A 26,991-nucleotide genomic window follows, 5' to 3' on the forward strand; every position below is an offset into this window, starting at 1 on the left:
TAATCAATAGCGGCCCTTACACTAGAATTATTTTTGTCATTTTTAATGATGATTAAATAATGATATTTCAAATTTGCATAGAAAACTCGTCCTTACTGCACCATACACGTTCATTAAAATGATATTATTTTTTAGTAATGGCACTTTTAATGGTCGTGTAAGGTCCGCTAATGGATAGAGAAATCTCAATAAAATGTTCAATACTATTTTGTCCTTATTTTTATTTTGTTATTCCCAGGTGAAAAAAGTCTGGGAGATTTAGAGTGGGGAAATATGACAGACCACGATGGAACAGCTGTACCGCGCAAATGACACACGGAAGTTCTATGAGAAGGTGAACTGCTCACGTAGAGGCTACACGCTACAGGCCGAAATATGCAGAGATACCAGTGGTAACCTTCTCCCGAACGAACGTGAGGTAATCGACAGGTGGAAGCAGTACCAAATACAAATAATAAGACCCCTAAGTCCCATACAAACGAACCGCCAATGTTTGGTTCACAGCCTGAACAAGTAAGCCTAGCAAATTTCTCCCTTTCATTGCGATAGATTGAAAATGTGGAAGGAGATCGTTTCTGGCAACGCTTTATGCTAGTTGCTACGGTGCAAAACAAACTTGTTTGTTTATGTTTATCGTTGCTGTATTAAACTGCAACAATCAGTCTAAATATCACCGGCACTAGCACAAAAGATGATAAATGAACACAAACACCCACGAATCTACAAATATCAATACAGCTAGTAGTATATTCATGGTGGCTTAACAATTCTAGATATTTCGCTTGTGATCTTGATTATCAAATAAAAACTGTTTGTTTATTTATTTTTCACTATAATAAACAGTAATTATGGTGAACTTGTTCTTACCCTTCAGTGTTGCTAGTTTTATAGAAAACTCGTTAAAGCAAATACAAATAATAATACCCCTAAGTCCCATACAAACGAACCGCCAATGTTTGGTTCACAGCCTGAACAAGTAAGCCTAGCAAATTACTCCCTTTCATTGCGATAGTTTGAAAATATGGAAGAAGATCGTTTCTGGCAACGCTTTATGCTAGTTGCTATGGTGCAAAACAAACTTGTTTGTTTATGTTTATCGTTGCTGTAATAAACTGCAACAATCATTCGTTAATGAATAAAATTATGAAACGAACTGAATTATGGAATTACTGGAAGTAAACAATCGGAGACGTTTGTTAGGATTTAAATTAGTGATCCTGAAAATCTGAATTCAGATGATCATAAATGTGAGGACTGAAATCCAAGCAAATTAGTTAATATAAAAGAATCGGTTAATATAAAAGAATTGGAAAATCAGAGTTTGCACAAATTTATCGTTTTTATTTGAGGTTTTAGTACTTAGCATTATGTGTATTATGTAAGTACCGAAAAGTTTCCGGTCCCAATTCTAGATGGGATGCTAAATGCACTTTTTCTGTGTGTCGAAATATATTCATAACATTTAATATAACTAAAGAGATGCTTATTTATTCCGCAATTGTTTTTGTCCAATATTTCTCAATCCTTGGGCCAACGATCTACAATCACGCTTAACAACATAGTTATCAGATACATTAAATATTCGGTGCGATTATTACAGTATTCCAATTTCAAAGAACCATTAGCCAGCACATTCCACTGGAATTTCTTCAGCTCATCCCACGGGGATTTGAACTTGAATCTAGACTTGATTGCTTGCTGTGGCTTTTCACAACGCCGACGAGATGGTCACATCCTATAGTCCATCGTAGAGATGATGTGTAATATTCGTTGATGACCGGTGCATCATAGTTGATAATACTGAATCCTTTCGGATGCAGTACATTGCGATACGATTTTTCGTGCGAACTGAAAAAACAGATTTTCTTAAGAAACATTTAGCCAGTTTGAATCCAACCGTAATCAGAAATCCATGGACCAAATCTTTGGTTCAATAAGAAGTGTAAAATTGTTGCATGTAACATGAACTCCACTCCATTCAATTTATCTCTGTAATGATGTGTTTTGATAAACCAATACACGAAAATTAAATTATTCTTTTAAGTAAAACTAACACAATACCACTTACCAGTCCAGACACTTTATAATATTGAAAATAGTATCAATATGCTGTCTAGGGTAAGGAACGTTACTTTTTTGCATTTTGCATAATAAACAGTAACTATGGTGAACTAGTTCATACCCTTCAGTGTTGCTAGTTTTATAGAAAACTCGTTAAAGTACATTGTCACTCTGACAGTGTATCATGACAGTGTACCGCACGATGCAAAATGTGTCCTTGAAAATTTGTCGAAGTATTCCGTATTATAATTTGTATTTGGTTAAAGTACATTGTCACTCTGACAGTGTATCATGACAGTGTACCGCACGATGTGAAATGTGTCCTTGAAAATTTGTCGAAGTATTCCGTATTATAATTTGTATTTGGCAGTACTATGACGAGCATCTGAATGGCGAAGCACAAGATACAGAGAACGGCACAGGAATCAATCTGGGTGCACGCTGGCCACTCTTGAAAATCGAAGTATGCTAGTTGCTACGGTACAAAACAAATCTCGGTTGATTTTTCATTAGGGCGTGAAAACAAGTGACAGTTTCTCTTTAATCACTCTCTCTTTCGATTATTGTGATATGATTAAAACGATTTTCTTTGATATCACTATTCTGTTTCAAAGTCGAAAGTGTCGGGTATCATTTCATGCAAAGAGTTGAGTGATAAACGTGGATTAATAGATTTGTAATTGGTAATTATAAGAAGAGAAAATAAACAAAGATAAACTGTCACTTGCTTATACGCCCTTTAGAAAAATTAACCGAGAAATATGATTATGATATTCCCGAGTTTTTCAATTATGTCGTTTTCGATTGAGAAAACTGAAACTGACCCAGGGTAGTTTCATCAAACAAACACTTTTCACGAAACTGTGTTGATTTCGCACTTAGCAACGGGGGTTTGAGCAAACCTAATATAACAACCAGGTTCGAAACTGACTCGATTTTCAGTTCAACCACGATGTAAAATACCCTGGTGGCGTGATAAGACATTTTTAGTTGTGTTGGTAATTTTCTCACGAAATTAAGTATGGCGCGCCGGGATTCAAGCATGTAAACATAAACAAACGACCAGTTCAGATCGTGATTTCACTTCAAAGTTACTCCAGTTGTCGCGCAGCCTGGCGAATCTTTGACACTAATTGAAAATCTGGACGTCGAAATATAGAAAATTGTACACATCCGATTCTGTTCATTTCGTTGGATGAAGGATTTGGCGGATCGCACTGTGGAATCTATTACGGTTAACATGGATCAGTGTAATTGTGCTGTGGCTGGCATTTCAAATGCTGGCGATGCTCTAGATGATTCGAAATTGGATGAGAAAAATGTTGCACTTATTGATAATATTAACTGATAAACAATGGAGACCACACGTTGATTGTTGCTTAACCGATCGGTTCACCGATAATGGATACATCTTAGTTCCTAATACAGTTCCTAATCGATCAAACAATGTCTGACTGTAGCTCTTCTGACTCGTAAGTATAGTTTTATTTGACCTATTAACTTTTTCTAACACAATTTATTGTCATCGGTTCAGCGCTCTCACTGGCGAAAATGATGTTTTGTCAACACCACAAGGAGACATCAATCCATCGTGAAACACCAAAGATGACAAATTGAAATCATTCCAGACAACCGATGTTTACATGGAGGTCGATCGAATCATTTCATTTGTTCGCTCGAATTACACTGAAATACATCGGTGAGAATGTTATCAGATCAAGTTTTAGATTCCGAATGTTTACTGCGTACATCCGTTCGAAGTTAACTACGAGCGAGTTGGTCATACGCTGCTCTACTCTACGATACTGGCTTCAGTACATCCGTTAACTCACACACAGTACGAACGGTTCATTTCAAGTTTATATCCGTAGTACGTAAGTGCTTTTTTTTAATTATGATCGACGTGTTTCTGATCTAAGTTTTTTAAACAGAGGGAAGGTGCTGTGGTCACTAAGTCTGGCAAGACAAGAGGCGAAGAGATGTCTCATTATAGCTTGATGACTAATTGTTTGATCAGTTAATTAGTATTACGTAAAATCAGACCCTGTCAGCTTGGAGCGAAATCAATCTTCAGTTCAGCAACGCCATCGCACGGCATCTCATTCAACATGTCATGTCAGTTGTATGAGTGCGTAATGCTGCTATTTTTGCGCGCACGAATTTGACATTTATCTCCCCTACTTCTATGTACGAGATTCGATGCGAACTCGCCTGAGGGCAGCATTCTCGCAAAAAAGGATGTTGCCAATAATTTGTTCGGGAAATGTGAGAGCTGGATATCTTGTTAATATGATGTCTTTGGTAAAATGCAATGATTAAAGAAAGTGAAATTCCATGGATACGAACAATCGATCAATATTCCTGGGTTTAGAAACGTACTCTTTCGAAATGAACACATGATACATTGCTGTAAATTGTATATTCGGTTGGTATCTTTCACGGGTCGATTGACACTAGAACAATTAGTTTAGTTGACAGTTTGTTCAGGTTGCAATTAGAATAACTGGCTGGTGCTTGGTTAGGAAACGATGAGTTTGAAGAGATTCTATCCATCAAGTATGAAAATTTAGCAAATGCATCACATATTTCAGTAAGCTGATAGCAAGTGTTGTCAGGAAATCTTATGGAAGATTCGTGAAATAAAATTTTCCGAAAATGCTTTTAAATTGTTTTGATAGGTACGAAAATAGATGGATTCATTAGAATTATTCGTAAAAATAAAGGAACAATTTCGAGAAGGAACAAAGTGAATTTATTCGAAACATAATGTTTATGAGTTAGAATGCATTCCGAAAATGTTCAAGTTTTGTGTTATTTTTTCTAATAACTGAACTTCTTTTGTCTATTCCGGCACGGGTTTGCTTAAACTTTAGAAATTTGCTCTCGATTATTTTTTTTTTCGTGTGTGGCGCACACGTATATTTATTCTGGTTCTAACAAATCGAAGAATGATATCATCTTCAATTTCAGGAAACTTCTTTTTCATTAAACGTATTGTTCGATTCCTAACAAATTTATGGTTTTTGAAACCAGTGTTATCCAAACTGTTGTGAATAGCATTGAAGAATTTTTCCAGCTTCCGTGATTGAGCCAGAAATTTCTCTGATGGTTCAGTCAATCCACCATATGAGAGATCGTTAATGTAATTCTCTTTTTCAGATTCCACGTTTTCGAATGTATAGTGAGCAATCTCTGGATGATTTGGTTTCAGCACTTTAGCGACATAGCCCATCGCATATTCGAAACCATCTTCTTCTTCCAAATAGCCACTTTGTATTTTCAGACTTTCACTTGGACTTGGACTTTTGGGCATTTCATCAGTATCATCGTATTCGTTGTTTTGTTCGAAAATGTTTGATTGTTTGAAAATTTTGCAAATCACATAATTTTCTTCTATTTGAATTCGTTGCGAGTTTTGATTTCGCGTTAGTTGATGTTTGAGCCCCTTGCCTAAAATTATCATCCTCAAACGATTTAATGTGTCAAGAGGAGAAGGATGGTTGTTTGGGCCACCATTTTGGCGAATTTGACCGAATAAGTTTTCTAAAACATCTTGGTTCAATTTATAAGTCATTATGTAATTTACTTTGTATTTATTGGACATATCGTTCAGCAGTAACCTGGTAGACTTGATTGACATTAGAATGTCTTTTTGAAAGACCTGCAACAATGTTTGATTAGAATGAGAGTTACTTGTGTAAGGAATCAGAGAAGTGTGATATTTATATTACGAAAGTTTAATTCAAGTGAAAGCGACAAGGCATTTTTATTTGAATATGTTGCTTCAAATATTAATTTTTGTTGCTTCATTCTATTAGAACTCATAGAATTTACCTGTAGTGAGCGTGCTGCTGGTAAACGATGTTTGGTTAGTGTTCGCATCGTCGAGAGCATAGTCGCTACTTTTTCCAGTGCTACATCTTGTTCATGTTTTTGCAGGCCGTAACACTTTTTCAATGGTATTGTTACTTTGAGATTAGAACTATTCATTATATCAAACCAATCGTTTATGGTTTGAATAATATCGGCTAAAATACGAGCTTCCTCGAATTCGCCGAAATGTCTTCTAAGGTTGATGGCAGTCGTGTGACTCAGTAGCTGTACTGCTAAGCGTACATTTTGTCGCTCAGATTGTTTACACATAATATGTCTTTGGTTGAGCTTGAACAAGGCATTAAATTCTGGACATCGCCTTCTCTGCGCGTTTAAAGTTGATGCTTTCAACACAAGCATAGAAATGAATTGTTTGGTAATAATTTTACCTGTAAATAAGGAATATTTTAAGATTGAAAGAATATGTTAGTGTCATTACTTGGTTTGGTAAACAAAGAATATAGGTAGAAAAGAATAGACACAAATATGAAAAGCAAAAATGCACTGATTGGCATTATTCGTAAATTCAGCTACCTTTGTAAAAAAATCCATGATCGAGTGTCCAATTACGGAATAGTTTCAACAAATGCGGCGCATCCGCAAAAAAATATACACTTTCGCCAGTAACAGGATGTCTCATACTTGTATGTTCATGGTCAACCAATAGGGAACTCCAGAATCCCTGATTTCCTCCACCACAATCCGAAACGCAACCAACAACATTATAACCCGCATTATAAAGAGAAATTATTATAGTTTTAAGTATCTCTACGGTCATCTTTGTGTCAAATGCCGCATATACAGGTTGCTTCCATTGGCCAAATAGGCCGCGAGCCATTGCAACTTGAATGTGCTTATGAGGACCAATAGCGGTGTCGTTTCTGCTATCGTATTCGAATGTATCATCGACAGACATTTCATCGAAGCTCAAAATGGTAACGCATTCTTTTTCTGGCATAACAGTAGCAGCAATTTTCATTAATTTTAGAACATCTTCGAGTACCCCTTCATGCATTTTTATGCGCGAGCTCCATTCTTGCATGGTTTTTAAGGAGGGAAGAGGGAACTTAAGTTCTTCTTTAAGGAGTTTCCATGTTGAAATTCCACAATATCTGCACAAATGAATATTACTAATAACAAAATATATCAAAAGATGTTTAGTTCTTACCGTATAGTAAAAGCGATAGCGATTTCTTCTGCAGTCCAACGAACTTTTTTCTTACGCCCAAGAAGAAGATCTATTTGATTAGAAGTAAGGATGTCTTTCAACGCTTCCTTTATCCGCTTCACAACTTCTTCTTCCCTTATATTATTCAGCTCTTCACATGCTGCTCTAAGTGCAACTATTCGTTCTTCCTTCCCAACAATTTCCTTCTGCTTCCTTTGCAAACATTCAGTAAAAGACAATCGTTCTTTTTGCAACATCTCTTGAAGCTTCGCGATTTGATGAATCAGTGTCTTAGAAAACAGTTTTTCTTGGATTAGTTCTTTCTCTTTTGTTATTGGAAATGACATTTCCACTGATTCAGTCGACATCGTTTCGAGGCTCTCAACATAAGAATGATCATGCGCACAGGTAATTTGATTTAAATTAACCTCTTCAGCATACTGCCTTTCGACTTGTTCTTCGACATGACTAACTGCTGCCAACAGCAAATCGAAATTGTTATCGTTTGCATCTATCCTATTAGCATCCGGCTTGTTCGCGTTCTGTTCATCAAGCAATACCTGAAAATTTCTTAAGTTATTATTACTGTATAACTACACCCGAATATCTTAGAGCGACTTACATAGTGGGAATCAGAAGTCCGAACAGGATCCGTTTTCATGGATTCGTCAAACGATTGTTCATCATCCAGTGCTATCAAATGGAATGAAATCCAACTCCGACATGGATTTACAGCGAATCGAAGGTTGAGCTAAAATCAGTGTCCTCATTACCTGTGATGACTAAAAATATTGAACTCACCATGCTTTGCTAAGACCCGACGTTGAAATCCACAAAATTTACGTTGCATTTCGCTCGACTGATAATCTTTGGTTCCGCAGAACATACGCGCAAGTTTTTTACACTGTTGTACTCCAGTCCGCAAAAAATAAACCAGTTTTCTCTAATAACCGGATTCTTCGGTGCTCGATGATATGAAATAGACAAATCATTTCCTCGAGTTCGACGATTGAAACATCCCGGAACAAAACACCGCATTTCACTGTCAATATTTTCGCAAACAGAACCAACTCTAAATATTTTCATAAAAGCAACTCCCGAAATGTCATTTGTTTATGTTTTTTCTTCTTCACGTCTCTCTGTTATTCCAAAATAAAATGACAACCGCACTAACACATAGAAAAACGTGATCACCAGGTATTTTACATCGTGCAGTTCAACAACGTTAAAACTACACTGAAAATAATCTGCACGTTGCTTTCGATGGTTTTACACTTGAATTTGTGCTATAAAATTACCCAGTTGAAATGCATATTCGAAACACCTGAAAATCTACCAGCGTGGCGCACAACTAATTCAACAGCAAAGCACGTTCATTGATCGTGTTTTACACATAGAAATCAATGAACCCTTCTCTCCGCAAACAATAACATTCCTTAATTAAATCAATGTTGTGTTTATTTATTTTGAGAAATTTTCTGTTTAATTTCGAACAACATACGATGTTAAATTAAAGTAATTTACACATATCTGTCAAGTAAAGCGCATTTCGAAATATGTGAAATGATATCTTACATGGCATTCATCGGCGAAACACTTGAGTTTCAACCACAGACTAACAGACAGAACACTCAAATTAGATTCTTTAACCATATAAACGGTCATTTCGAATATTCCTTTAGTTGGGACAGTACTCGCATATGTCATGATGGCGCCACGTTACCCTATCAAATACATCCTGTCTGTCATCTAGACTGTGTTTATTTTTTTCATTTACCAACCGAGTTGCCATTCATACAGAATTACCTGTAATGTATTGATTTGTATACCTCCATGCGAATTTCATGCAGGATACAGATTAATTACATATTGCCAAAACTATATACAGAATTGTGCCTACTTCTCATCCTACAACGCAATACAAAATCGAACCCGTTTTGTTACAATATTTACTTGCTTCTGGTCTTAATTTCGGATGAAAATTACCAACACAATCAAAAATAGTCTAGATGAACAACGTTGAGTAAAATAAATGTTTACTTTCCTACATCGCTAAAAAAGTTAAATATATTATCAACGTACTACAATAATTTATTGTGACGATTCATTATCAAATATTTTGATGAAATCAGGCAACCCTGTAAGCAGCTGATCGGTGTTGACAAACGAGGGGAAACCAACTAGTAAAAAACCTTTTACGTAACACAAGGGGTGTACCGATAGTAAATAGTTCGCGCAGTACAATATAGGTGGTACTAGTGCATCACGAAAAATGATTTTTATAACAATTTACTCATACTGTCATGTCTGTTAGTCTGTGTTTCAACATCATAATAAACTGGCTTCAACTGAATAATACTAGATTGCAACATGTTGATCACATAAAACCATATGTAAAGTTTTTCAGATGGTACTGTTTAATTTACTTAATAATATAATGATATGCAGTATTTTAAAAGTCTTTTTATTGTTTTACATATGTGAAAATTACAATATGTTCCTAATGCGAATAATGCTTATAGCTAACCTCGATAAAGATGTATTGCTTATTCACAAATCATTTTCTTGAAACATAAAATCATATCTCTTTTTAAAATATAATGTATCCTTTCAATAATGTACTGTTACAGGTGGACCGTCAATTTCTGATAATAGTATCTTGCTTTCAAGTCAATTGCTGTAAAATTATTAGTGGCAGTATTTTTGAAAAAAATATTTTCACGTAGATCGAAACTAAACTGTATCGAGGCTTTAACTGCTACACGCAGAGAATTTTTTTTTAAATATAACCAAATTTGGGTTTCACGCAACGATTTATTTTGTTAAAATAGTGACAAAAGAAAATCTGGTTTGATATAGAAAATATTGCTGCTTGAAATTACTAAACATAATAATCAATTTTACTCAGTGTGTTACCTTGTTTCAAACGACATTTTGATAAAAACAACAAATATTTCACTTGTGCGTTTCTGTCAATTTCTTGACAAACAATTTCACAGTGAATTCAATTTGAAAATTTTTTTATGAATGAACGAACTTTAGATAAAGTTAGGAATTGTTGCACTTTGAATTTACAAACTATTTAGTTGAAATAAATTACCTTAAATTTAGCTATTTCAACAAACGCTTTTCTTTGTTGAAATCATACATTTTTGTTTGTTTTTAAAAATAAAATGATTTCTTTCAAACTAATTTACAGGGTTATATTTTATACTACTTTTATTTCGATTTATATTGGTTCACAAATTTCTAGAAAACTATCTTTAATTTAGAATATTTTTAAGACATTTGATCGTTTCGTCATTCCGTTGCTACACGATCGAATTATTTACATGCCGCAGTAAAGCCATGTTTTTTTTTATTTTTATAGCATCCGTTGCTCGGTGCTCCATCAGTCCGGCCAAAACAGCGAACCTGCATCAAATATTTTTTGTAAAGAAAATGTGTTATGTAATACGATGCAAATTTTTAAAATATACTTAATCATCAATACATACACTTGAATTGTTGGAAACCTCCTAGGAAATGAAAGAAGCAAACTTCTTACGCGGAGACAAAAATGCAGTGGTTTATACGCGCTAGAAAAAACATGTTCTGGTTTATATGAAATAAAACTAACGCGGTTCATTTAAACAGTAAACTTAGTTGTATTATTACACAAATAATATCATAGATAAATAGAACCAAGTTTTTTCTTGATATGAAGGTATAGCAGGATTGAGTCGACGAGAACATTGCCGATAACATTAACTCAACTTTGGTTGACATGTATAAAATTGTTAGTTTATTTCAACAATAAACTCAGCGGGAACAAATATATTTTTGGTTTGGTTGGACCAAAATTTTGATTCAAATCAAACAAAGATCATTGTTTTTGTTGAAGGGGGAAATTGGTTTGTAACAATCATATTCTAGCTTGAAATGAATATAAATCAAATTTTAAAAACTACTAACTGTTCTGTTATATTAAACATGCTCAATTTCTCTGCGTGTATGGTGTAACAAATATTTTTTCGAGATGAAGTCATGTGGGCGTATTGTTTGATCTGTTTGTTTTGCTTCGAAACGAAAACACATCATGGGGGACGGGTATAGCGTGATGGGATAGTCGATGCCTTTCACGCAACCCGCCTGGGTTCGATTACCAACCCCGCACATAGGGTCAGAAAAATTTTCTGGTCCGAAGAGGCGAATGACCTAAGATGTTAAAGCCTCTATAATTGAAACAAAAAAAAACACATCATTTTACTTAATGGACCACTTCTTTTTATAGATTTTATAGATTTTCCCCCCATTTTTCCATTCTTCTCTCCTCCTCTGGGAAAATAATAAGAATTCTGTTAAAAAGGTAAACTAATTAAATATAGAAATTGATACAGTCATCTTTTAGTGTTGGGGTAATACCAGACTGAAGATCATTCTCGGTTGTTTTCGAGCGATTGATTAGGTGCCATTCAGCAACAATTCCAGCAAGTTCTAATTTACGAGCTTCGGATAAGGGTGCACCTTGCTTTCCAAGTTTTAATAATACATGTCCCAAAATACTTCTTCTTAATGCATGTACTGAAATCGTAGGTATCAGTTCTACAAGTTGTTGTTGCCGCAGTCCGTCTCCTTTTGGTAAACACAAAATATATAACAATAACGACTTTTTGAGCGGTCGCAAAACAAACATGATATTTGAATTCGTACAATGTATGAATAATAATCTTCATTGCAGTTAAGATACATACTGCGGGAAACGAATGCGAAGACAATCCGGAAGTAGTTGGTACATCGTCCAAAACAAAATCTTCTGTACTCTCAAGTTCAAAATCTATGGGAACGGTTTTTGATGAACGAGCAGCTGATTATGTTGCTTCCGCAGGTGACGAACCAGGCTCCGGTGCTTCAAACGACGGAAATTTGTCTTTCTATCAGTAACGACACATTTGTAATATAACATACGGATTATTATTATTATTATTATTATTATTAGTATCTTTTACTCACCTCGAGTATAATCGTGGTTGAATTTTCTGTCTCGTTTGATATCAATTGCGCTAACTGCGAATTGGCTAAAATGTGGCGAATCTACGTTCCATCATCTGGGTTAATATTTCGATTGGTTCGAAACTACACTCAGAAAAATATTATGGTAACAGTTACTATATAGAGGGCCAACCTGACCATGCGAGTATAGTGGTTTTCAGCCGACTATTAGCGGCCCTTACACGAGTCATTAAAAATGTCATTAGTAAAAAAAATCATTTTAATGAACGTGTAGTGGTGCACTAATGACGAAATTTCTAACAAATGTGAATTACATCATTAGTTAGTCATCATTTAAAATGACATTTTTAATGCTCGTGTAAGGGCCGCTATTAAATCAGATGATTTCAACAAGAGTCAAGTTCATGTTTACTATAAATGGTATCGGCTCTAGAATAGTAATATTGAACAGTATATTGTACACTGAAATAAAAATATTTTTTTATATTCATTAGCGGCCCTTACACGATCATTAAAAGTGTCATTACTAAAAAGGAATGGCACTTTTAATGATCGTGTAAGGTCTACGAGTTCAGTAATGATGGAATTGTGGATTTTCCATCATTACCAACATTATTTCTTCTTCTTATTTTTTTTGTGGAAGTGATGAATATCTTTAGAACTATACGCGAAAAAATGACAAAGTGTAGATTTAAATTGTTAATATTTCATTAACCTTAACGTTTCAATGGCAAATCAAATTTATTTTCAGCTAAACGAAAATAAAAATATTGCTATTGCTGGAGTAGTTACAAATACTCATCATTAATAATGAACGTGTAATGCTAAAAAGTAATGATGTACAGTAATGCAGTAATGACGAGCGTTTGAGCAGAAGTGTCATTACTTAGTAATGACACTTTTAATGATCGTGTAAGGGCCACTATTAGATTCGTCATATGAATCGTATGCATCGTATAACTCATTGAAACCATATGGAAATTTATATTTTTTATCAAGAATGTACATGAAGTCTAAATTAGTGTAACAATAATGAATTGATAAGAATATCACATACAATTTATATGAAAACTCTATAGAACTTGTCCCATTTCGTATTGTATGTGGTGAGTCCTCGATATTCATCAGCTGCTTCAGGCAGTTCTCCTGGGATTTGTGCATCATAAAACAATTTATAATCGCAGACACGTTAGCTCTTTCAACTCCCATTAAGGATATATTTACGAATCATGAAATAATAAGGTATACTTCATTTTTTTCATTACTGACTAGTGAAATGATTTATTTTTTATTTAATAGCTTTAGGGTCACATTTCTTTACCGTTAATAGCAAAAAGTTCTTCAGGGATTCACCACTAGTAAAGCTCGAATCCTGAAAGAACAGCGCGATAACAGAAAATCACCGGTAGACGTGAGTGTAAAAACGAACTAATTATGAAATGATAAAAATAAATCACAAAGTTTTTATAATAATGCATTTATCTTTTATTGCACCTTTTGATTCCTCTTAATAAAAAAAGTAGTTTTCGCTATAACCAGAGCCATGGTATTTTTGACATTTCACTTCTAGTTATTTTGAAACTAAAGGCAGTGGTTGATTCAACAATGCTGAAGATCAGCAGAACATGAGCTAATGTTAAAAAGTTTTATGATTTTTAATTCTAGAACAAGAACAACAAAATAGTTTCATTGAATTCTATTTTATTTTTGCATCAAATCAAATGATGATGTGCCTGGTGAAATATTGATTATCAACGTAGACACGGAGCAGCATTGCTTAGTTGCAACTGTTGATCCCAGGTTCTGTTCGGTGAAGTTTTTCCTGAAGCAGGAATGGGCAGCATGGAAGAAATTAATAGCCAATCCAGATGCAAACCTCAATACCCACCTGCCATATATTGTTATTTGTTCTGTCGGATTCGAGCGATTTGAATCCGGGAATCGGATGATGTTCGTCGTTTTCATCAATCGTTTGATGTTGTTTCTACAGCGACCGATAACGAATAATAAAAATTATACAGGACGTCGATTTCACTAGAAAACAGCCGTTACGGCAAAATAGTCAAAAATTCAATTTCACCGACGGAAACTAGCAAGGCTACAAAATTTACTCACCTGCAAGACCTTCCAAATTGCACAATATAAATCACAATATACTTTTTTTCTTCAAATCAATCACTGTTGTGTTACGAAATTGTTTGCTATATTGTAACTTTATGTGACAATAACAAAGTACACCCGTTTATTGACAATTTGTATAGTCAGCACAAATGAAATACATAGTCGGTTCAAAAACACTATACGATAATGTGCTTACTACTTAAATTATGTTGATATGGTCTACATGACAAGTGTTTTCAAACTTCATAATTGTCTTTTAAACCATGTTTCTATTTATGGTAATATTATTATACTGTGAACATGTTTACATGGTAGCAATAACTATTTCGCTTCTCATATATATATCAAGGCTCGAGAGCAATTTCGTCTTACTAAAAATTGTTATTTTAACTATTTTTTCTTATATTTGAGATGACTACCATTGTCAGGATGACCATGCTAGAAAAGTCATAAATACAAATAGTTTAGTCAAGTCGTAGTCTTTGTTGTCTAGTAATTTATGCAATACAGATGGTGAATATTCATATATCATGATTGTTGCTACTATTTAAGCGTATAGTTGAAATGACAATGACGAACAGGTTACGGTTACTATGGTTTTTTTCTCAGTGTACACTCAGAAAAATGTTATGGTACCAGTTACTATATCAGGGATCATTTTGACCATGCGAGTATAGTGGTTTTCAGCCAACAATTCAATCAGGTGATTTCAACAATGGTCAAGTTAATTTTTACTATATAAGGCTTCGCCTCTTGAGCAGTAATATTGAACAGTATATTGTCTGTATAACTATTACGAATATGATGGTTAGCGTAACCACGATTGCATTTTTTTACATTATTCTTTTTGTTATAACCAGAGCCATGGTATTTTTGAATTTTCATTTCTAGTTATCTCGAAACTCAAAATAATGGTTGATTCCACAATATTGAATGTCAGAAAAATATGCGCCAATGTTTAAAAGTTTAGTGAATTTAAAATCATACTAAGTACTAGAAAAATAAGAAAATTTGTTAATGATCTGTTTTATTTCCGAATCAAATTTTATAATATTTCCCATGTTGAAGTAACGTGTTACTGCTTGCGTGGAAGCATCGGTGACATCGATCATCGTAGTAGTCATGTTGAGGTGTGGATAGACACGAACCGTCGATTTCTGATACTGATTCCATTGCTAATGTTTTCCCAGTTCATATCTCAAGTAACAATTCGAATGCCTTATGGTTTTGATTATAATTTATAGGAGTTTTGTAATTGATTTTTCAATCACTATCTGTTTTATGACAACTATAATAAGTGTCTCTTTTGAAAAGTAATATCATAGTTTTTAAAGCTTCTTTAAAACCCTTTACCTAGACTTACAACTTGGCTGAAAATAAAACAATTTGCACTAGAATAAAACCATTCAAACGCTCTTAATATTGCTTTCAAACATTTTCTTTAAAACATTATTGTCAGTTAAATTCTTTCATAAGTCTAGTTTTGTGTGTGTGCGTGTTCATTGGATGACAGTTTCACTCAGAGCAAATTTGAGGGTTCTAAAGTACATTTATGACATATTTGTTGTGGCCTATTTGATTTATTGCATCTTACGTTAAGTGTAATTTGCATTAAAGGAAATTTCATGGCCGCCATTATGATGTTTCTTGCCGTTGCTTTTATTGACATCAAATGAACTTCGAAATGCAAAAAGAAGGAAATATGATGGACTTTCATGATTCATTTCCAGGACGTATGCACAAGTTTTAACGCCACGAAATAGTTTTATACAAAAATGACGATGAATCACAGAAAATAATGTTAATAAATTATGGAGACTTTCGCAAAAACCGCATTTATTTCAAGGCGATTAGTTATAATTCATATTTTTATCCATACATTCACGATAAAAATAAAAGCGCATGAAATTTCTACGTTCGGAAAAAGCTTCAAACTCGTAAATAAAATCTAATAAATTCTTACTGATTCCATTCAAAGCAGACATGACAAACACATAGTCAAGAAAAATATGATCAAAACGACAGTTTATTCATAGTGGAATTCATTCCATCCGAATAAATTTAATGTTGATCGTAAAGCTGGTTTCAAAATTTTCTTGAATTTGGAGTTTTAACGCAGGTTTATGCTGATTCTTCACTTTGCTTTATAAACCTTATGAAGAATGGTCCACTTGGCAGGAACATGCTCTTATAGAGGTTTTCGGTAGGCTTTCGTGGAGTTTAAAGTTTTAATGCAAGATTTATTATGTAGCATTGAAGACAGCTACAAGTATTTATTAGTATTAAAAATGTTACTTGGGATAGCAAGCCTCCAACGGGAATGGCGATATTTGACTCAGAGTCCTCATCAGGAAGGAATCCTCATGCTACGATGGCAGATGTCGTCGGAAACGGTGCGTTTTCACGCCCGCTGGTCGACATAAACCGTCTGGAACTGGGAACTGTCACTTCAGCTCATGTGGTGACATCAGTTCAATGCTGCATCACTCATTACGCCGTTGTCTGTTGAAAGGTTCATGATTGACGTAGAAGCATTACTGGTTGCAGTTGCTGATCCAGGAATCTGGATCACTATCCGGTGAAGTATTTCCCGGAACAAGAATGAGCAGCTAGAACGAAATCAACAGCCAAGTCAAGAAGTAAACCTAAACACCTGTTAGATTACCGCACTGAGATATCTTGCTACTTCTTCCGTCATACAGAGTATATGTTGTTCCCCCGCGACCTATATTTTTTCGTATACAAGACGTCCATTTACATAACGTTTCGATTTGACTGAAAATAAGTTGAAAAGTCTAATTTCAACGACGGAAACGAGTATGACTAAAAAATTTACATTAATTACCTTCAAGACCAATGTAAATGAAAAATTATGCACAATCACAAAATACACTGCATCCATCACTCCAGTTATGTTATACACGTACGCAATTTTCAGCCATACTGAAACTTTGTTATGTCCAATAAAAAAGTAGATGCGTTTATTGACAATAAAAGACATAGTCTGTTGAAAAACACTATACGATCATGTAGTTACCACATGAATTCTGTTCATATGAACAATATGAATAGTGTTTTCAAACTTCACAATCTTCTAGCCAACTATATATATATACTCATGGTAACATTTGTTCATTGTAAAGAAGAATATACTGATATGGTAGCAATAACTACTTCGCTTCTCAAATTTATCATGAGCGATTTCACCTTCCTTGTGATGGTTATTTTATCTATTTGTTCTTAGTTTTGAGATGACAACCATTGTTAGAATGACCATAATAGAAAAGTCATAAATACAAATAGTTTTCTCAAGTTATAGTCACAGACTAACAGACATGACAGTATGAGTAAATTCTTATGAAAATAATTTTTCGAGATGCACTAGTTCCACCTATATTGTACTGCGCGAACTATTTACTATCGGTACACCCCTTGTGTTACGTAAAAGTTTTTTTACTAGTTGGTTTCCCCTCGTTTGTCAACACCGATCAGCTGCTTGCAGGGATGCCTGATTTCATCAAAATTTTTGAAAATGAATCGTCACAATAAATCATTGGATTACGTTGATAATATATTTAACTTTTTCACGATGTTGGAAGGTAACCATTTATTTGACTCAACGTTGTTCATCTATACTATTTTTTCTTGTGTTGGTAGTTTTCACCCGAAATTAAGTGGCGGCAGACCAGAAGCAAGTGAATATTGTAACAAAACGGGTTCGATTTTGTATTGCGTTGGAGGATGAGAAGTAGGCATAATTCTGTATATAGTTTTGGCAATATGTATTAAATCTGTATCCTGCATGAAATTCGCATGGACGTATACAAATCAATACATTACAGGTAATTCTGCATGAATGGCAACTCTGTTAGTAAATGAAAAAAATAAACACAGTATAGATAACAGACAGGATGTTTTTGATAGGGTAACGTGGCGCCATCATGACACATGTGAGTACTGTCCCAAATAAAGGAATATTCGAAATGACCGTTAAAATGATTGAAGAATCTAATTTGAGTGTCCTGTCTGTTAGTCTGTGTTATAGTCTTTGTTATCTAGTATTTTATACAATACAGATAGTGAATAATCTCATATCATGGCCGTTGTTACCCACATTATCGAAATGACGGAATGCGTAATGAATTCTTACTCGACTGCATGATTTTTCAGTGCTCGATCGGTTCAGTGCTAGAATTTTCGCCTGAGTTGGCTGCTCGATCAACCTGATTGACAGTGACATTATAAATGTCATTGAATATTCGCTTATTTTATGAATGTGTTAGTGTGAAATTTAAGCGACTTAAGACATTTCACTACACTCCAGCTAGAGGAATGGATGATGCTGACTAAGGTAGGCCGTTTTGTGAATTTCCAGTGAATTTCAATACTTTATATTGGGATTCTAAGAAGAACTGGTTATTTACTAGTTATGTATATCCGAAAAACATGAAAATTTAAATTTGTATATTTAGTTATATAATGTTTTCGTTTAAAAATAAACTGAAAATCAGCACGAAAACGTGCAAAATCAGGAAAGAAGAAGAAGAAGACGAATTGACAATTCAGTCCGCATCTTCTCACTCAATTCCGAATGATTTCCGAATCAACCGGTTGTAGACGAACCGGTTCATTCGGAATCGGTTGTTGCACTGGAGTTGGAATTGATTCGGAATTCATTATGATTTCCACATGAAATTCCGAATGAAAATTTCTCGCCGATTCGGAATTGATTCGGAATCCATTCGGATTTGATAATGTGGGTACTATTTAAGCATACCCACATTATCAGATCCGAATGAATTCCGAATGGATTTCGAATCAATTCCGAATCGGCGAGAAATTTTCATTCGGAATTTCATGTGGAAATCATAATGAATTCCGAATCAATTTCAACTCCAGTGCAACAACCGATTCCGAATGAACCGGTTCGCCTACAACCGGTTGATTCGGAAATCATTCGGAATTGAGTGAGAAGATGCGGACTGAATTGTCAATTCGTCTTCTTCTTCTTCTTTCCTGATTTTGCACGTTTTCGTGCTGATTTTCAGTTTATTTTTCAACGAAAACATTATACAACTGAATATACAAGTTTAAATCTTCATGTTTTTCGGATATACAGAACTAGTAAATAACCAGTTCTTCTTAGAATCCCAACATAAACTATTGAAATTCGCTGGAAATTAACAAAACGGCCTACCTTAGTCAGCATCATCCATTCCTCTAGCTGGAGTGTAGTGAAATGGCTTAAATTTCACACTAACACATTCATAAAATGAGCGAATATTCAATGACATTTAAAATGTCACTGTCAATTAGGTTGATCGAGCAGTCAACTCAGGCGAAAATTCTAGCACTGAACCGATCGAGCACTAAAAAATCATGCAGTCGAGTAAGATTTCATTGCTCATTCCGTCATTTCGATAATGTGGGTATAGTTGACATGACCATGACAAACAGGTTACGGCTACTATAGTGTTTTTCTCAGTGCAGGATTATATAATTCCCACGTCAAAAGGGCCTAACTGCAAATAACAGTTTCTCTTTGTTTACTTTTTCTTTCACGATTTACCGAACTGATTTTATATTTGACGCTTCACTCTTTGCAAAACTTTCAAGGTAAAACTACAAGCTTTCGATTTATATTGGAAACTTTAGAGAATTTCCAATAATGGCTCCGTAATAATCAAAAGTGAAAGTAAACAAAGAGAGGCTCTCATTTGCAGTTAGGCCCTTTTGTCGTGGGACTATCGAGTTCTGCTTTTTCGATAAATCTATGTAAATGGCAACTCTGACCATGTGTGTTTTCCGTGTTTTCGCTGTCAAATTCGCTGAAAATATCCCCATCAACAGCTCGAGCCCTTGAAGATTTCAAAGGAAAATAACACGATTTCAGAACTGCAGCACACTGATAAGTGAGATATTTAATTTTACCTTATAGTATTTCATCACGCATTATAAATTGATGTATTACGCAGAATGTTCTAGCTGTTTTCATGTCAAGGTAAATGATAACATAAATTCACTATAGATGGAAAAGAGAGATTAGAATGCTTAGTATTTGTTGCGTAACTTGTTTCATGACAATGTAAATTCTATTGTAATTTACTTTTTGTTGAGTAAGAAATACTATTCCTTAATTGGCTTGTTCTCTCAATTGATCGAGATTGTACTTAATCGAATCACCCAGTTTAATTTTGGGTAAACCGTATCAGTTTCTAAGTAAAAATTTATTACTGTTGCTTCCATCGCAATATTTAATACATGTCGTTTAATTAACAAACTTTGTATTCTCATGTTTTAGTTGTGAGAAGTGTACAGACTACCAACTACTCAACATTTAAAGTTGGTAAAACTAACAATAGATATCCCACCGAAACTACACTTCCTTCACGAATTCCTACGAAACCTTCTTAATCAGCCACCATGAGAGATAATGTAAAAACGGACACGAAAGGATGTGCTTTCTCGCTATTGTATTCTTTGGGTTCTTTCGGATTGGCCTGCGCCAGTTTGTGGGAATTGAATCCATCAGATCGGATCACAGTGCAGAAGGGAGCTCTACTTATTAGCTTAGGATTTGTGTACTTTGTAGCCCTCACCGAGTTTCTCAATAAACTAATCCTGCGTACAAGTGTAGGACTGTGCTTTGTTAAAAGATACCGGCTAAGGATTTCTGATGTGCTAGATATTACTAACAAGTGAGTACGTTACTAAGTTACTAAGAGAAATGCACGAGTCGTTTTTAGTTTTGTGAGATTATTAATTACTGAATAATTGTTGCGTTTTTCAGAATCGTTTCGGCTGTTCAAGCAATGTTTTCTTGTTTGGCAGGGTTCTTCGTTTGCCGATGGTCGTGTCCTCGAAATTTCTTACACGCCACACACTTCTTGTCCGAATCGTACGCATGGTTTGCAGCCTCATACTTCTTCTACGATATCTGGTCTATGTACAAAGTATACGCGGCAGAAGCCTCAAATAAACTTCTAGCGAAGCTCGGGCTTACATCCAACAATGGAGAAGAAAAAGCAAGTAGCAATGGGAAAAACATTGAAAAATGTGTTGCAGGTACACACGGTATTCAACTACAAACAATAGATGACATTCCAAGCATTAGTAATGGTACACTGAGCATTCTACTTTCTGGTAAGCTAGGAACACCTAGCTTTTTACGTTATTTAATATCTCATAAATTGATGGTGTTTCACCATCTTTTCATTGGTTCATACGGTTTGGCAGTAATATCGGTAATATTTATTACGCTGTAATGATTTTAGTTGGTAAAAATATTTTCAATATTTATTTTAGTTTCTTCGTGGTGGCCTAGGAGACTGTGTATTTAGTTTCATGTATATGATGGAACTATCAACGCCATTTGTATCATTCCGTGGTATTTTAAGCATCTTAGGGCTGAAGGAGAGTAAGGTATACATTGCTAACGGATTAGTGATGTTGGTCTCATTTTTCTGGTGCCGAGTCTTCCTGATGCCATACGTGTGCTACTATTATAGCCATGTAGTAAATTTACCATTTTTTGAAGTAAGTATTTTTTTACAGTTTCTTTTGCTTTTTTTCACGTATTATTGTTTTTGCTCACAGGCATTGTGGCGTCTTCCACGGGGCTGCAAAGTCAGTATTCTAGCTTTATTCTTACCCCAGTTGTATTGGTTCCGGCTGATGATAAGAGGAGCCATAAAGGTAGAAAACTTGACTTGATCCGTAACAATAAATACAAGGTACATTTTCAGGTTTTCATTTCCAACAAAAAATCTTCAAAACAAGGCAAAATGTCGAACGGTACAACGAGCAATGGCGTAGGGCTAAAACATTCACAATCCAAAGATAGCGAAATACGTTCGCTTATGTAAGCACAACAATGTAGAAGTTATATATATCTTGTTATTTTCATTCGTTATTTTTTATTTCTTGCATTATATATCAAAACCATGCAAACTGAGCAAGGTTCTAAGATGGAAAGTCAGGGTTGATTCTCTCGGCAGCTTACATCAATCGTACCTTCTACCAAGTGGTTTGATTGAAATTAATTTACTTTAGAGAGAGCACAGTAGAATAGTTTAAATCCCACAATCTAATTAACATTTTGGGTTTTCTTTTCACTCACTAGTCATAGATAATATCTTGAAGAAATTAGCTGCTAGGCAAAGAGGTTAATAATACAAATAAAATTATCCGATTCTTTTGCCTTCGCAAATTTACGAGCAACTCCGATTGGTTTCACTTATTTAAAACATGCATTATTATTTTAGGTGCAATCTCTAAAAACGAGGAATTCCTTTAACAAAAGATAATTTAAAAAATGAGACGTTCTACGGCCTAGTGATCCAGCTGTAAACAATCAGTATTCGCGAAAAAGATAATATTGAACGAACATCAATTGACATCAATTGACAAAAGCTAAAGAAATTGCAATCGGTCTTGATTAGTGAAATTATTTTCAATCGGTCTTAATTAAAGAAATTACAAAGAATTTAAATCGAGATTCTTCACTGCATCTTCGTTGAGGTATAAAAAAAGTCTTAGTTTAGAAGTAAATGAACAAATTTGAAAGTATTACGCGCAAGCATAGTTTCAAACCATTACAAGTCGCTTTACTAGTTCGCCTAGCGTCTCAGAGCTTTCTTCTATCATGCACTAAAGAACAACTAACGAAAGGAAAGAATGAATATTTTTTGCAGTACTAGTATTTACAATGCAATAGGTGATAAATTAATAAAGCTTAAACACTGACAAAAAAGATGCTGTGGATGTTTGGAAAGATGGGTAATCTATACACAAATGCAGCTAGTTCTCTCAACGACATATTTTGAATTGAAACAATGAATAACATTCAAATAATGGAATTAGCGTGTAGGCATTGATTGGATTATTAGAACAGATAGAAATAATATATCAATGTCGGAGCTTTCATTTTTTAGAAAATATACACGTATACAAAATGTTTGGAAATTTTTTTAAAAAATAAGTGTGCTAAACAAATTTCTTACAAATGATATTTTTGCCGAATATATAGTATATCAAGTGTATCCGTGAATTGTACAGATATTCCAAATCAAACTAGCCGTTAAACAAACCCCAATGCTATGAGAGGTAATTAAAACCAAAAGACTAGATTTATTTCGGTTATTGGAGTTTAAAAGTTACCGAAACAATAATACAAACACAAATACTTCCACACTGAATTGACGATGGAACGAATAACACAAATTCCCAATACATCTGTATGCTGTCCATGATTGTTGAAAATCCATTCATTGTTAGATGTTCCTTCCAAATGAGGTAAGATACGTGTGACATTCAGTAATCATAACGTAGCAAACAAATTGTGAAGTGTGTCAAACAATGTAAATGGTTACTGGCACTTTCATAATGCAAATGAAAGGTGAACAAGTAAATGCATAGAAAATAAAGTGTAATAACTTGGAATTTTTCGACAGATTAAGTGATTACTGATGCGATATAAATGATAGCTAAAGAGTGAAAAATCAAAATAACACCGATGTTATGTGTAATACCCTAATAGACGGCATTAAAAAAGTCATTCACAAATAATTGAATTGTATTTGTCAATTAATTATCCGAACAAAAACTCTAATACAATATATTCAAACCTAAAAAAAGATTTTTCATTTTTTGCAGTCATTTGGTATTTTTTCTGACTTATAAATTGAATAAGCATTCCTATTTTTATTCATATTATTGAGTATTGCGTAGCTCTGATATACCAAGCATAGTAGTTATCTAGTAATAAATGCAATACACGTTTCATTACCAGTGCTCTATCAGATCATATCGAACTGTTAAGCAAAGCGATGTTGAGAAAAAATCAAAATTTCGAAAATCACGACTGAATTTTTTCACAAATGATTTTTAGACAAACTGAAACTGAAACTGATTTCACATGGCATAAAATCAGTTGTGAAAAGTTCACTAGCGAACATTCTGCTCGATGATATTTAGGAAAAAAACTTCGCACATTGAATATATCTGATATGATTCTTGAACAGAAGAATTTTGGGAAATGAATTTTCATAACCGTTGTATATCAACCCTTTGGTGAATAGAAGAGGCGAATGCACAAAAGTGTAAAACCTCTTAAATTAAAACAATCCAATCCAAATCCTTTTCTGAATGCATGATGAATAAATTCGCCGATGAACGAAAACTGAACCTTTCTGCAAATATTCAGTGTGCGTAGCGTGATTGATATGTGAATCAATAGTGGTGATGTAATTTATTAAGCACTACCGTGGTTGTGGTGTAATGTCATTTAATAAAAGCAGCAAGTGCTGTGATTAGTGATAATTAGAAAGATAATAAAAACAATCACAAATCATGTTATGCAGGTGATTAAACAACATTAGTCGATTCAGCTAGAATTACGTACACAGAAGTAACAGGAGCGCAGATTACCGCTATGCCAATTCAAACGCGCCATTCAAACACTGCGCCTACTGTGTGTTCGAGACATGTTGACAATGCTGCGCTCCTGTTACTTCTATGAATCAAATTTATGCTACAGACGTATGTCGATTTTCTTTTCACAAAAACACAAACGATCAATTCTACAATATGTAGCATTATCATTTTTCATGTTCATAATATTTTTAAAGATCCATGTTTGTATTGCGAGCAGTTGTATTCAAAATCAACTGAAAAATTTCTTCAATATAAATTATGTTGGGTATGTTTTTGTAAATCTTCAATTCAATTCACGTAGTAGTTTCCACGAATTTCACAATTGTTTATTTCGTAGAATTTATTGTTGCATTTGTAATAGGATTGAGGCTTGAGTTTTTGTATCAATGTCACAATCGTTTTAAATATAAAGCTTGCTTCATTTAGAATTGGAACAAACTTTTGCTCATATTGTGGCGCTCCTGGTGGGCGGATTTGGAAGTTCTTGGAGCCCACGTGTCGGAAATTTTGTCAACTTCACGTATGATTTTGGAAGCCGAAAGAAGGGAAAAAATTGTGCACAGTTATTTGGAAAATCCATTGTGGTCTGCATCTAGGCTAGCTAAACAGCTGAAATTGCCCAGAAATACCGCATGGCGCGTTATCAAACGGTATAAGAAAACATTGACGACGATTCGGAAGCCTCGAGCTAATCGTCGGAGTGGAACTGTCGACCGAAAACTGCATGATAAGATTTTGAAGACGATTAAGAGGAATCCTAATCGGTCGGACCGTGATTTGGCCAGAAAATTCGGTGCTGCCCATAGTACCGTGAGGAGAACTCGACTCCGGGAAGGAATCAAGTCGTATCGAGCTAGTAAACAGCCCAATCGGACCCTAAAACAGAATAGTGTGGTCAAAATTCGTGCTCGGAAACTATATGACCAGGTGCTGACCAAGTTCGACGGGTGTCTTCTGATGGACAATGAAACCTATGTCAGGGCTGACTTCGGGCAAATTCTATTTCAAAAATTTTACTTGGCAACGGCTCGGGGGAATGTTCCAGCTAAATTTAAATTTGTTTTTGCCGACTAATTTGCAAGAAAATTTATGATTTGACAGGGCATTTGCAGCTGTGGCAGAAAAACGAAAGTTTTCGTTACAAATAAGACAATCGGAATTATACCAAAAAGAGTGTCTCCAAAATGATTTTTTTCGTTCATTAGATCCCACGATCATCCCGTAATGTTTTGACCAGATTTGGCAAGCTGTTATTACAGCAAAGTCGTTCAAGAATGGTATGCAGAGAAAGGGGTCCAGTTTGTTCAGAGAAACCTTAACCCACCCAACTGCTCCCAGTTCCGCCCTATTGTGAAATACTGGGCAATCATGAAGAGGAGACTCAAGGAAATGTCAAAGACATGAACCAGAAGACGACCTGGTAGAATAAGATAGCTAAAACGATGGATGAAGAAGGTGTTCGCCGCCTAATGAGCCGTGTTACAGGAAAAATTCGAGAATTCCTTCGAAACCGTGACAAATAATTTTATCCGTTTTTTTCTTAAAAGTATGAAGAAAACGCTACATTTGTATAAAAAGATCTTGAATTCAATAATAAATAACTGAAATACAGGCAATTGTCTTTGTTCCAATTCTACCTGAAGCAAGCTTTAGCATACGTAACTAGATAAGATAGAGATAAGTTTTCGAAGCTCATATCAGCGTTCATAAAATATATATGTATAGTTAAACGTTACTTATATAGTTGCTTTGAATAATTTTTCTCCATCAAATATCACTGATTGTCGATAGTACTTGACTTGTCATAATATAAAAAGAGTTACATGGTTGTTACAACGGAAGAACTTGAAAATATGTTGCACAACACAGAAGAAGTGCTCTTTTCCATAACACAACAGTTACCAAAATAGGTATATAAACTAATTTGATAAGTTCCACAAAATACAGGACAGCACTTTAACGTGCTACTTGGGACACTTTCTAATCGAGGAGAATTTCAGAGTACCACAGACCGCATTACAATATGTTAGGGCAACGGCTCCCTATTTCATCTGAGCTCCTATTTCAATCTCATCCCTTCACCTCATAACTTTGAACATGAATAATATTTTACAACCTATCTGAACCAAACTGTGAAAAGTTTTAAAATGATTTGAAAAGCTATTGTCACACTTTCCTATTGAAAGAAATGGTTTTAAATTCTTCGGTGATCGTTTTTTTCATATAAAATAAACTCACTTTTCAATTTAGGACACATTTTCGTCTCAAGATTTACAGTTCGTCATGTTTCTGAATATCTACTAATCGATTCGTCTCAAAACATGATCACTATTTCGCACAAT

General features: G+C 34.6%; 1 protein-coding gene and 1 long non-coding RNA gene across 5 annotated transcripts; one reads left to right on the forward strand and one right to left on the reverse strand.

The window, feature by feature from the left end:
* Positions 1-16,454: 16,454 nt before the first annotated feature.
* On the reverse strand, positions 16,455-17,749 carry LOC131436245 (uncharacterized). Of its 2 annotated transcripts, XR_009230600.1 has the most exons (4): positions 17,253-17,749; positions 17,061-17,164; positions 16,881-16,990; positions 16,455-16,824 (listed from the first exon to the last, which is right to left on the reverse strand). It is a non-coding gene; the product is annotated as an uncharacterized LOC131436245 (long non-coding RNA). The 2 variants fall into 2 exon arrangements; XR_009230599.1 differs by having other exon boundaries at positions 17,061-17,749.
* A 2,266-nt stretch (positions 17,750-20,015) lies between these two features.
* Positions 20,016-23,782, forward strand: LOC131436186 (TLC domain-containing protein 3A). Of its 3 annotated transcripts, XM_058604757.1 has the most exons (8): positions 20,016-20,127; positions 20,191-20,216; positions 20,517-20,913; positions 21,006-21,459; positions 21,521-21,751; positions 21,812-21,910; positions 21,961-22,076; positions 22,175-23,782. In XM_058604757.1, exons 3-8 carry the CDS (start codon positions 20,639-20,641, stop codon positions 22,179-22,181), a joined length of 1,182 nt encoding a protein of 393 aa, XP_058460740.1. In that variant the 5' UTR covers positions 20,016-20,127; positions 20,191-20,216; positions 20,517-20,638; the 3' UTR covers positions 22,182-23,782. The 3 variants fall into 3 exon arrangements, with proteins under 3 accessions (XP_058460740.1, XP_058460739.1, XP_058460741.1); XM_058604756.1 differs by having other exon boundaries at positions 20,019-20,216; XM_058604758.1 differs by lacking the exon at positions 20,191-20,216 and having other exon boundaries at positions 20,025-20,127.
* Positions 23,783-26,991: the final 3,209 nt, after the last annotated feature.

The sequence above is a fragment of the Malaya genurostris genome, chromosome 3 (genome assembly GCF_030247185.1).
Source record: "Malaya genurostris strain Urasoe2022 chromosome 3, Malgen_1.1, whole genome shotgun sequence".
NCBI lineage: Eukaryota > Metazoa > Arthropoda > Insecta > Diptera > Culicidae > Malaya > Malaya genurostris.

Excerpts from the sequence above, each read along its gene's own strand:
- LOC131436186 (XM_058604757.1), top strand. The coding sequence starts at position 20,639 with ATGAGAGATAATGTAAAAACGGACACGAAAGGATGTGCTTTCTCGCTA. Across the intron at positions 21,460-21,520 it reads ACGGTTTGGCAGTAATATCG|TTTCTTCGTGGTGGCCTAGG; the intron begins GTAATATTTATT and ends TATTTATTTTAG. Across the intron at positions 21,752-21,811 it reads TAAATTTACCATTTTTTGAA|GCATTGTGGCGTCTTCCACG; the intron begins GTAAGTATTTTT and ends TTTTGCTCACAG.